Genomic DNA, 12146 nt, shown 5'->3' on the forward strand with positions numbered 1-12146 from the left:
CGGCCGGGGGGCTCGCTGGGGGACAGGGCAGTGGTTTAGGAGTCTGAATCTCAAAGCGCGAGTGCAAGTCTGGCTCCTTTCCTTCTTTCTTAATTATCCACGAGGCACCTTATTTATTTTGTCCCTGGGAGCCGCCCGAAGGCAGCACTGGTCACGCTCTGCTGTTCTCGGTGCCTAACAGACGTGTGGCCCGTAACACGTGCTTATTGCGTGAATGAAGAGAAAGGGGAGGGGGGGGAAGATCCTTCTAGAACCAGAGACATGCAGTGTCCTCTTTTATCCCAGAATCTGTATGAGAGCATAAAAAACGAACCCTTTAAAATCCCAGAAGACGACGGGAATGACCTCACCCACACTTTCTTCAATCCAGACCGAGAAGGCTGGCTGTTGAAACTCGGTAAGTAACGCACTCTGGGTTAGGACTCCCGACGCAGAGTCTTAGGACGGCCGCACGCGTGCGCTCACACACACACACACACACACACACACACACACACACGTACGCTGTGGGGTGGTGGGGGTTGGTGACAGGAGGCGCTATGGAGAGCGCAGACGAGTTGCCGTGAACTCGCACTCTCCCAGCAAGCTCTGTCTCCAGAAGGGAAGCGAACGCACGGTCAGCGCAGTGCCCCCGTGGGGTACGTAGATGCCGCTGGGGACAGACTCACTCTGCGTGAACACGGCCCCCATGGGTGCGCGCTCCACGGTCTTACCACGGAGGTGATCGACGAGTACTTTGTCGCGAGGCAGTTCCCAGAGGACCTGGCCCTCTTCGTCTCTCTGCCCTCTCAGTCCCCGGGAGGGTGGCCAGCGGCGTCCGTCTCTTCACTTGCCGTCACACCAAGCGTATCTGGTGCTCCCGCTTCCCCCTCCCCCCCAGCGCATCATCACCTCCCCCTGCATCCGGCTCCCACAGGCAGTGTGCATGGCAAACCTGAGCCCTTGGCTGCAGCGCCACCCACAGCGGTCTTCCTCCTTCTTGGGCAGTGGTCCCCCCGCCCCCGCCTCCTCTCCAGCCAAATCAGCCCCCCTAACGGTTTTTTTTTTCCCGTTCCCAAAAAGAACAAAAAAAAGTATTCATCTTCCCCTCTGCCAGAAGTGAGGCCATGTTGCTGAGGTCTGTGGTCCTGCCTCGTGTGCAGGTGGCAGAGTCACCAAAAGGAGAAGCAGTAGGGTTTTCGTGACATCCATGCCCACACGTGACTATTTCGTTAATTGTTCCAGAACAGGGGGAGGGCCCCTGGACATAGTCACAGCGGTGTTTTGGGCCTGAGAGAACGCGTACGTTCCCGTTTTCTTGTGCCTCCGCCTTTTGATGTACGGTTCCCTCATCGTCAGGAGGCGTTTGCCAGAATGATCCCCCTCTCCCATTTCAGCCGCTAGTCCCGGTGAAGTCAGAAGCTGTTTCTCTCTTGCTCTGACCCCTCTGGGAGCCGCTGAGACGGAATCTTTCATTTCTGACTAGTCCAGGCAGCGGTAGGGTTTCTATTTCCTTTAAAAAGCACGTCCCGAGTCCTTGTGTTTCGGTCTAATGACTTAATTTATAAATTCTCCTCAGAGCGCTGGTCAGAGGCTTGACCATCTCTCGAGTGAGTCAGCATTTCTCCCGTGTTCAAAAGCCAGTAGAACCTTTGAAGATAAGGCTCTAACGTCGCTCACCCCACAGGCCGCCGTCCCGCTCTGTGTCTTTACTGCCCGGCGGGTCGAGCTAAGAGGAAACCCACTGGAAATTGGAAAGTACACCCAAGCTTGGATTTACTTCCCCTCCAGTGAAATTTGTTTCGGTGCTAATGCTGAGTGGTAGCTTTGACAGCCCAGGTGCTAAAATTAGAACAGCGCAGAGAAGATCTTGGCTCTTGCCCCAGGATGGCATGTAAATTCATGAGGCATCCTGTATTTTTAAAAGGAAAAAACATTAACGAAACGTGGGACTTGTTTTCAGGTCCTCGAATTACCTTTTCTAAACCTCCTCCAAACCAGGAACCGACCGTTCGCATCGTGTTTTCGTTGTGGCCGCTTAGACTCACCCCCGTGTGCTCGCAGGCTGCGGAAGGCAGGGCCTCCGGCCGCCTGCAGCGGTGTGTGTGTGTGTGTCTGTGTTTGCAGGTAGCCGTAAGAACGCGTGTTCTCGTGTGCACACACATGGACGTATGTATTCATGGGAACGTGTGTGTGCGTTCTTGCACACGCTTCACGAAGCGGTCGGCATCTGAAGAAAGACAGTAAATTTTCCCCAGGGTAATCGTCAGACTCTCTCAGCTCTAGGCTCTGGATGGACTGATAAACGTTAGCTTTGTGAGGACCGACCTGTAGCATTGTGGGGGCCCGGTTTTCGGTAGCGCCGCGGACGTTGCCTTCCCCGGCTGGCGTGTGGCGGTTCGGACCGGCTGCCCCCTTCACGCGCCAGGCAGTGGCGGGTGTCCCGCTAGCGATTTTCGATTTTGACTCCCCCGGGCAGGCATGAATGACTGATACGTTGCACTTAAAGGTTAAGGAGTCGGGTTTAATTTCTTTGTTTTAATTTTCTTTTCTCCCTCATTTGTATGTTTCCATGATTTTGGCTCTCCTTTTCCTTGCCCCAAACTCCAGGAGGTATGTAACCCACCCCCCCCACCCCCACCCCACCCCGCAACCTGCTCGCTCGCTCTGCCAAGGCCACTCTACTCGCCGCAGCGTTTTATTTTGTTACTTTCGGTCATTTTGTTTTTTAATCGCTGGTGGTAGTGTTAATGCTGCTTCTAACTTACTGTACAGTCCCTAGGGAACTGCTCAGGATCAGGGGTTCACGTTTTCCCTTTCAGGACGAGCACACGGTGCATCAGACAGCTAGGTACCAGGCCGTGGAATAACGGAAACTTTCCTGACGGCAGTAATGCAGGAAAACGTCCGAAGGGTGGGTTTATAAACGCAGAGGGAGAATTCACTGGATCTTGCCTCGGAAAGACTGGCCAGGCGAATTCTGTGTGCGTTGCATTCAAATTGGCACCCGTGAGTGACGGTAATTTCTCAGGCGGAGAAGAGGAGGAAGGGGAGGGAGGTCTGCCTTCCCAGTGCCGTGTGCTTCTGGTATGTCCTGAGCAGAAGGCACACCGGGACAGGAAGTAAGTGACACAGCTCGGGACATTTGCCTTTGCGTGAAACAGGGAGATGGCATCTCCTAAACTCAAAGTGATGCCAACTTGGAAAAAAAAAAGACAAAACCCAGAAGCCCCTCCCAGAAGTCCTGGGGATGAGGGGACCCGCATTACGACCTTGGCTCCGTATTTCATGTTCTGTTTTTCTCCCTCCTCTTTTTCAATGACTATTGTTAAAAACCCAAAATTGGCCCTCGAGTCATGTCGTTGGTACCTCTTCTCCATTTGCTGACTTGGGGAGTATGTTTTTCCTAGAGGAGGAGCCCCTCAAGTGTGTGCTCCAGCGTTACTCGAGCGGAGAGCTGCACGTAGAAAGAACAGCCCCGACAGTGACATCCGTTAGAACCTTCTGGGGGGTTGTCAGCTCCAGGGAAGAGGGCGCCTGGCCGGCACGGGGGTGGGAGGGGTCCTGTGAGTTCCACAGGGACTGTCCTAGGTGCGCGCATTGGTCTGTCTGCTTGTTTCATGTCTGTTTCTTTCAACATGGAAATGTCCCCCCGGGACCTCCGTGATCCCTCACGGCAGAGGTCTCTGTAACGCCGCAGATTGTCAGGGGAAATCAAGCTTTCATAATCAGGGAGGGAATCTTTCCCGGCTTTGCTTTTCCTCCTGGATTTCCTTCCACCTTCTTCCTTTCCGCATCTGACCCCCCCTCCATGCCCTCCGAAGCCCCGTGTGCCCCTGGGTGGTCCTGTGGGGGGAGCGCGTGGGAGTCAGCATGGTCGAGGTGTCCCGCGTACAGAGCCCTGCGTGGGGATGACGGCCCAGGAGGCAGAAGAGCCGATTTCTCAGGCCCTCGAGTGGGGGAGGGGGCTTCCTTTTTATAACATATCGGCTCCAGTTCTAAATATATTCCTTGTTTTCTTTGCCATCCTCGTTTGTTTCGATGCTGCCCAGCCTCTCCCATTTTCCACATGCATGTCCTATTTCCACCTGCGGTTTTTCTCCTGATTCATGCCCTAGGGCCTTACGGACCGGAGGCACAGGCTCACCTCAACTGGCAAACGGCCGCAGGGGGTCCGTCCTCGCTTGGCACAGGGCCCCCCGCGGGTGGGCAGCGTGCGCGTGCTGACGGCAGAGCCCTTCGTAAGCTGGGTCTGTGCCGCTTAGAACCGTGGCGCCTTGCGATGGGTCCCTTAACCTCCCCGGGGTTCGGGCCCCCACACAGAGCCGGAAGAGGGACCGGAAAGCCCCACGGTCCCGCTTGATGCCGGGACCAGCGCTGGGCGCGTCGTGCCCGTCACACGACGGGCAGTGCTCACGCCCCGTCGGGAAGCATCCTCGCACCTGGCGGCACAGCCTCACAGGCACGCTGCTCTCAGCTGCCTCTGGCGAGGGGCAGGAGAGCTCTGCACCCCAGAGGCCTTTGCGAGGCGCGGGGGAGCGATGTTCTCTGTAGGCAGAGTCTCCGCAAGAGCACGTGCTGCTGGGGCAGCAGGAAGTGCTTCCAAAACGGCACGCGTGTCACGGCGCGAGAAGGCCTTGGCCTGACTCGTGTGGGCTTCGCGTCCAGAAAGCCGCCCCTTGCCCGACGCGGGCGGGGTTGGGACGGGCTCGGCTCACGGCTCACGTGGCTTCACTGAAACCGCTCGCGGCTGAGCCTTGCCCCCGAGTGTCCCCCTCCGCGTAGGATCACGGCCCCCGCGTTGCGGTCTCACCGAGACCTCGCGGAGGGTGAAGGGGCCCCTGGGCGCTCGCGGCCGCTGCTCTTAGCGCCCGTCTGGCCCGCGGCCCCTCCTCCAGCCCGTCGTGTCCGGAGCTCCAGGCGGGGAGCCCGGGCTGGGGAGGTCCTTGAGCGCTTTTTGCGCCTGGGCTGGTCCAGGACTCTGGGGAGGTCCCATTGGTAGGACACCGGCCCTCAGACGCTGGGAAGCCAGAGTAGAAGCTCGCTCGGATCAGGAAGGTGGGGTAGAGGGCGAAACCACGGGAGTCCGAGTTCCACGTTCCAGGAAACCTGTAGATTTGCCCCTGAAGGGGTTAACACGTCTGAGTCCCCCTTTCTTCCCTCCCGCCCCCTCCCGCGGAGCCCGTCCACGTGTGTCCACGTGTGCCCCGGGCCGGGTGACCTGGCAGTGTAGCTCGGGCCGGGGCTGCCCCCTCCCCCCTTTCTCTTCTGTTGGCCCGTCCCCGCCACACCGGTGGGCTCCTGCTGGCGCGTCTCCGGCCCAGTCAGGCCCGCCCTGCGTGTCCTCCTCGCCCGGGCATCCCTCCCCGAAGCCGTGCTCTCATCCCGCCGTCCCGAGCTCCTCTCCGGGGGCCCCCGACCTGCTTGCTCTGCTTTGCTCCCACGGACTTTCACTCTGTGAAAGGCGCTTCTGTTCTGGCTCTGTGTCTTGTCACGGATGTGAATTTTGCCATGGCCTCCATGTTCTCCCGGTGCCTGCCCCCGCTGCCTCCTCCCTCGCGCTCTTCGAGGGGAGGGTTTCGTGCGTCACGGAGCCCGCTCCGGCCTGCCGGCCTCACGCGTCTCTTTGTGCTCTGCAGGTGGCAGGGTCAAGACTTGGAAAAGGCGCTGGTTTATTCTGACCGACAACTGCCTTTACTACTTTGAATACACAACGGTGAGCGTCTGCCCGTCGGCTGTGGGACCAGGGGTGGGCCCGGCCTGCGTGGCCGCTGCCGCTCTAGTCCGATGCGGTTGGAGGCGGCCGTGGGGAAGGGGGCGCGAGGGGACCCGAGGTGAAGAGGAGGGGGAGCCGGGACGGACCCCAGAGCCGGGGGCCCCGAAGACGCTTTGGGCGTCTCGGCGAAGGTGGTGTGGCTCGGAGCCCGCGTCCCCCCGCCGGGATCGGGGCAGGAGAAGCCCGGAGGGGCAGGCGGCAGCCTGACAGGACAGACGGCGTCAGAAATGGGGTTCGGGGCCGGGTTGGAAAGAGGGAACTTGGGTCAGGTGCCAAGGAAGAGTTTGTGGCCTCCTCGAAAGGGAGGTGAAGGAAATGGCGTTGTGGAGAATTCAGATGTTCTGCTTTGTGCAGAGGCGGTCCAGGGGCGAAAGGCCTAAGAGAGGAGAAAGTGAAATGAGATGGGGGGGCTGGTGCAGCTTTAAACTGAAGTTTTCTTGAAGCGTGCACGTTTTGTTGGTTTTCAGCGGGAGTGGAATAATAACTGTAAATACGTGTTACCTGTAAGTTTTTAAAAAAATTTTTAATGTTTATTTATTTTTGAGAGAGAGACAGAGCATGGGGAGGGGGGAGGGGGCAGAGAGAGAGGGAGACACAGAATCCGAAGCAGCTTCCCTGAGCAGTCAGCACAGAGCCCGACGCGGGGCTCGAACTCACAAACTGTGAGATCGTGACCTGAGCTGAAGTCGGACGCCCGGCTGACTGAGCCACCCACGCACCTCAAGTCTCTTGTAATAAGAGCCTATGAGAATGAAAATCATAAAACAAGATCTTTTCTGAGGCTCCCTCTGATGCAGCCCCCTGAAAGCCTGGCGGGTCGGCTGGGGCCCAGCCCAGCTCCCCACCTGCAACTCGATCCTCTCTTACGTCTCTGGCGGGACCTGTGCCTTGGATGAATCAGGGCAGCTGAGTTGGGGAGAGCCGGTGTCCGTTCTGACCCTCCTGCGGCAGTGAGGACGAGGAAGTGTCTTTTGTAGCAAATGCGGAACAAGCGTTACTTAAATGGAAAATGACAGTCCCAGGTGCACAGCTTAGGAGGAGCCCCGGCCCCGGCACGTTCCTGGCCACGATGCCAGGTGGCTTCCTTTGGTGGCATTCCCTCACTGTGGACGCCATATGGGTGTAACTTCTCACACGGCGAGTGTGTATCAGCCTGTGATTCAGGCACTCGTTCCGAAAGGGAACCACTTACGACAGTCATCTTCTGCCTGTTTCACCCCCAAAGGACCACTCTGAACAGCGTGGTACCTTCCTCTCTGTCCCCTCCCATCCCCCGCCCAGCCCAGATTTTGCCTTTTTCCTCAACGATCTCAAGACTGAGGACATCTTAAAAGTCGTGTTTGGATTTTTTCATTGTTCTCCGGGTCAGAATGAAACACATACAGGCGTGTGAACACGATACGCCCGAGCACCGGCTCAGTCTCCGTGGCGGTGCAGTGAGATTCTAGAACCCTGTGTCCTTCGGGGTGCTGACTGGCGGCATCGTGGAGTCCTGCACTCGTGCCAGCACTGCACCAGGCCGTCGGAAGGCAGGGAGGTTTCTGCAGACGCTGAGGGGGCCTCACAGTTAACGTGGTGGGCAGAACTTCCACGCAGAATCACCTAGAACAGCGACGGGATCCAGTAGTGGGGGGGGGGGGCGGGGGCGTCTCTGTGAAGCCCCCGCTGCCTCCCCATTGCCCTGAGTCTGAGAGAAGCAAGCCCAGTAGAACTGTTTCCCTCTTGTGATTGGCCAGCGGTAAAGTCTGACACTGGGGAGGGAGTGGTGACGTGGGAAGAGTGAGAAGATGGGCCTCACTCTGCAGCGTCAGGGAAGGCTCTGGGCTGTAAACTCAGTTGGGAAAACTGTCCACCGGGGGCGTGCGTCCACGAGCATTATATCTGCCCCAAGCTGATGTTGGACGTTCGCAGTCCCCAAGGAGAGCTGCAGCTCGGCAGGTGTCTGAGGAGGCCCTGCCCTTGGCTCACCGTGCTCTCGTGAGACTGTGGAAGGGGCCGGAACACAGACTGTCCAACCCCACCCCCCACCCCCCGACCCAGGTTCAGACTGGAAAACAAATGAGAATCGCAATGATGTACTTAGAATATAGCCGTGTAATCATAGGCTTGTAACTTACGTATTAGCAAGTTAAAACTTTAAAGAGAACAGATCGGCTGAGAATAAAATCACTATCGTAGAGGAAAGGTTGAGACAGTCAGAGAGCTAGTATCTGGAAAAAAAAAACAAGTATTAAACCAGTTCGAGAAAAGGTAGCCGGTTCTGGAGGACAGAGAAAGGTGATCCCAGTACCGGATTCCTGGCATCTGCATGTGCAAGGACACCCTGTGTTATGTGGGGTCACGCCCTGGAAAAGAAAAGGAACCTGGATCTGCAAATCGAGAGTGCACAGAGTCTCAGGGACATTTGCCGCAGGAGCTTGGTGCCCGGCTACACTGTTGAACTTGGAACGAAGTCTTTGGCTGTCAGTTGGCTGGACATCCAGGAGAGGGAGGTGTGAAGGTTGACAGCAGATGTCTGGCAGGCAGGGAGAGAGAGACAGAGAGAGAGAGAGAGAGTGTGTGTGGGGGGGGGGGGGGGCTTTTGCCAAGAGGGGAAGTGCTGGAGGGGGGCCACTGGGGCGGAGGGCAGGCAGGGGTGTTGTAGCCCTGTTCCGGACAGGAGTTTAGGTGCATTTTTAGATGTCCGTGGGGTTGTCAGGAAGGCGGTTTCTCTTTGAAGACGGTGTGGTCTGGCGAGGGGGAAGATGGGGCGGGGGGTGAGTCTATACACACAGCTCGGCCCCTGGCATCTGGGGCACCGAGCAGGGCACCTGGAGTGAGACCAGGGCTTCCCGGGGTTGCCGACACTGGAACACAGGCTGATGAGATGAGGCGGGGGGCCAGGCAGAGAAGCAGGGTGGTCTCCTGAGTGGGAGCGGCCAGCGTGCTCCCTGCTTGCGGGCCTCCTGTGGGCTCTTGCCACATTCGGTCTTTTCAGGAGCCTCCCCCGGGCGTTCTCCTTGCAGAGGCCTCTGGTTACAGGGGGCCCCATACCTGTACATTTCTGACCCTTTTCTGATCCTGGAACTTAGGGTGTGGGCCCTAGAGCAGATCTGTGAGCTCGAGGCCACGGGGGAGGAGCAGAGGAGCCGGGGGAGTTGTGGGTGAGGAATGCGGTAGGATGCGTGCTCGTGCTTGTGATGCCAGAAGTAAGGACTTCATGTTTCTGTTCTGCAGGATAAGGAGCCCCGGGGAATCATCCCGTTAGAGAATCTGAGTATCCGGGAGGTGGAAGACTCCAAAAAACCAGTGAGTATTCGGGGGACAGGGGGACACAAGGGACAGGTGTGGCGGGTCTTTGACAAGGACTGAAATTGCAAAGATCCGCTTAGAACTGAAAAGTAGCGTCGCTCCTCTAACGTGGCCTGCCTTTAAAACTATCTTCCGTGTTCAAACCGAAGAGGAGTCAGTAAGTGACCTCTTCATTCTGTCCGTGTGGCTTAGTGTCACCTGTTGAGTGTCACACGAGGGATGGAATTGTCCCTGCTTGAAAGGCAGTGGCAGGCGCTCATGATGGGGCCACTCGCGGGAGGCCCTTCGGGTACCTTACAGATCCCTCTCCTTGGGAGTCCGGGGACGCGTCTGGGGGCGGGGGCGGGGGCTAAACCGCATCCCTGTGGCGTCCGGCTCTCCCTGCTTCTGGTTTGTTGGGAGCAGGACAGATGTGTGTGTATCCGGCTGGTACCTTCGCTATCAGCCTTGTTGACGCGCAGCCTACGTTCTTCAGATTTCTACCTCTAGGCTCCTCTTCCCCGTAGGGAAATCCGCACTGCCTATATTTTATGGAGGTCGGGACGGTCTTTTGAGGAGTAAAGTAACGTTGTTTCTGTGTCGGTGGGCAGCTCTCTCAGATCTTTGTCGCTCTGTCCCTCTCTTCTCTGATTCTCAGAACTGCTTCGAGCTCTACATCCCCGACAACAAAGACCAAGTAATCAAGGCCTGTAAGACCGAGGCCGATGGGCGGGTGGTGGAAGGGAACCACACGGTCTACCGCATCTCAGCCCCGACGCCCGAGGAGAAGGACGAGTGGATTAAATGCATCAAGTAGGTGGCATCTGAAAAATAGACCTGCTTTCACCTGACAAGGGCTCTCCCTCTCTCAGATACTTACTTTTCAAATTTTAATTTTTTTTTTTAGAACAAGAGTACAAGTGGTGGGGGGGGGGGGGTTGGGGAGAGAAAGAGAGAGAGACACAGAGAGAGGGAGAGGATCCTAAGCAGGGCCCATGCTCAGTGAGGAGCCCAACACGGGGCCCGGTCCCGCGACCCTGGGATCATAACCTGAGCCGAAGTCGAGAGTCGGACGCTCGGGCTCCCGAGTCACCCAGGTGCCCCTCTCAAATGCTTTATTGCTGCGGCTGTTGAGTGCCGCCCGCCTCTGTCCTGGGTCCTGTGTGAGAGCTGGAATTCCCAGGCTGCTTTTCAGTGGGTCTTTATTTTTTTTTATTTCTTTTAACGTTTATTTTATTTTTGAGACAGAGAGAGACAGAGCATGAACAGGGGAGGGCCAGAGAGAGAGGGAGACACAGAATCCGAAACAGGCTCCAGGCTCTGAGCTGTCGGCACAGAGCCCGACGCAGATCATGACCTGAGCCGAAGTCGGCCGCTTAACCGACTGAGCCACCCAGGTGCCCCTCAGTGGGTCTTGAGCTGCTTGACCACGACAGCGTGTTTAAGAAAGCACCTCAAACCGAGGCTTCCCAAAGTGCACCTCGTAGACCCGAGGAGGGGGCGGGTGACCGGGCTCTCCGACAGGCACAGGTGCCATTTGTCCAGCTGGTCTCCCACGTCGTAGGAAGCAGGTCTCGTTTTCAGGACGGCAGCTCAGTGGAGATAAAATATCACGTTTCATGAGTCTCCCTCAGTGGTACGTTGTCCCGTTTACAGGGGAGGAAACTGAGGACCGTGGAGGTCGTGTAATTTTCCCAGAGTCACATGGGTGTGACCCAGGGTCCCAAGACCGACTCGCACCGTTCACGGCTGCGCTGTGGGGAGGGAACAGGGTTGTCAGGGTTACGGAGGTACAGACAGCAGCGGCCCCGGGCTCGGCTCTGCCCGCCTGGCTGAGCGTCACGGTGCGGGGTGACTGCAGCGAGGGCTGTCCGCATGTGGCGAGCCGCCTCCTCCCTCCCTGGGACCTCTGTGGGGCCTGTCCAGACGGCCATCGTGCCCGCGTGTGCGGTGTGGCTGCTTCCTCTGAGAGCGCGTCCTTGCTCTCCCCGTCGGGTGCTTGGTCCGCCAGACATCACCGGCCCTTTCCTTAGTCTGCCTGTTACTGGGCTCTGTGACTCCCCCGGAGTCCAGGGGGGCGGCCCTGACCAGGTGACCTGAGGCCCTGCAGCCCCGCACGGCCCCTGTGACGGGCGCTGTCCCGCCCGGGCCACAGCCTGCTCCTGAGGGGGGAGCACTGTAGCTTGGAGTCTGCTTTGGTGGCAGGGCCAGGGTGAAACAGCAAACGGATGAGTGAAGGCGGGGCAGAGGACAGACTCACCCAGAGTCGGCCCGGAAGGCCTTCCTGGGCGCGCCGCCTGCCCTCCCGCCAGACCTCGGCTTCCCCACGGCACGGCGGTGAATGGCGGGCTCCCTGGTGACTGGGCACGCCTCCCACCCCTTCGGAGTGATGGGGAAGGCTCCCGGGACGTCTGGGGGTGAGACCGGGTCCTGTGGTGGGCATGCTCAGCGCGCCCCGGGCCCTGGTAGCTTCTCCCCCCCGCCCCTCGATGTGTGGCATCTGCAGGGGCCCTGTGTGACCCTCGCCCAGCAGACGAGGCTCCAGTGTCCCTGTGGACGCTCGGTCGTCACCACCAGAAACGAGACAGAGCCCTCCACTTGTGGCGAGCACGGGGTGCCCCAGGCAAGGGCTGGGTCACTAGATGGTACACGTGAGACCAGCATTTAAAGAAACACTTAAACGCCCTCCACTGAGGTCTGGGCAGAGGAGTCGCCATGCCCTGGGCATCCTGGGCAGTGAGTGGCCCTCGTCCACGTATCCCGCGCTCTGTTTTCACCGTACATCTTACAAAAAGCACTTAATTCTTTAATCCTTATGGAACTTATTTTTAGTATATGGTTCGAGGTGAGGGATACAACTCACTCCCTCAGCCGAATGGACGGTCGTCCTGATAGCTGATTCGCCAGTCTGAGGCGCCCTCTGCAGTTTTCCCACGCCCCCGTGTGTGCGTGGCCCACGGGCTGTGGACCCCTTGTGTGATCACGGGGGCATCGGAGCGTGTTTTGTTCCGTGGCAGCTCACGGCCCTCCCCCGCGCTGCTCTTTCGGATAGTCTGCACTGCAGCCGGGGAAGCTGGGCGTTGTGCAAAGTCAGGCCTACCGTTCCGCCCTTCAGGGAGCG

At 58.3% G+C, this 12146-nt stretch overlaps 2 protein-coding genes and 1 non-coding gene across 5 annotated transcripts in view; 2 read left to right on the forward strand and 1 right to left on the reverse strand.

Moving 5' to 3' along the window:
* The window catches only part of PGS1 (phosphatidylglycerophosphate synthase 1), a 339697-nt gene that overhangs the window by 155870 nt on the left and 171681 nt on the right, over positions 1–12146 (reverse strand). The window lies entirely within an intron of this gene.
* CYTH1 (cytohesin 1) overlaps positions 1–12146 on the forward strand; it is a 78449-nt gene that overhangs the window by 63472 nt on the left and 2831 nt on the right. For 2 of the 3 annotated variants that reach the window (XM_049635588.1, XM_049635589.1), the window contains exons 9-12: positions 286–398; positions 5617–5695; positions 8972–9043; positions 9684–9838. In XM_049635588.1, coding sequence (XP_049491545.1) covers positions 286–398; positions 5617–5695; positions 8972–9043; positions 9684–9838 — 419 coding nt within the window. The remainder of the gene's footprint in view (positions 1–285; positions 399–5616; positions 5696–8971; positions 9044–9683; positions 9839–12146) is intronic. The other variant, XM_049635587.1, reaches the window with a different exon arrangement.
* LOC125927708 (U6 spliceosomal RNA) lies at positions 1800–1901 on the forward strand. The gene has a single exon (XR_007459399.1). It is a non-coding gene; the product is annotated as a U6 spliceosomal RNA (small nuclear RNA).

The sequence above is a fragment of the Panthera uncia genome, chromosome E1, assembly GCF_023721935.1.
Source record: "Panthera uncia isolate 11264 chromosome E1, Puncia_PCG_1.0, whole genome shotgun sequence".
NCBI classification, from domain to species: domain Eukaryota; kingdom Metazoa; phylum Chordata; class Mammalia; order Carnivora; family Felidae; genus Panthera; species Panthera uncia.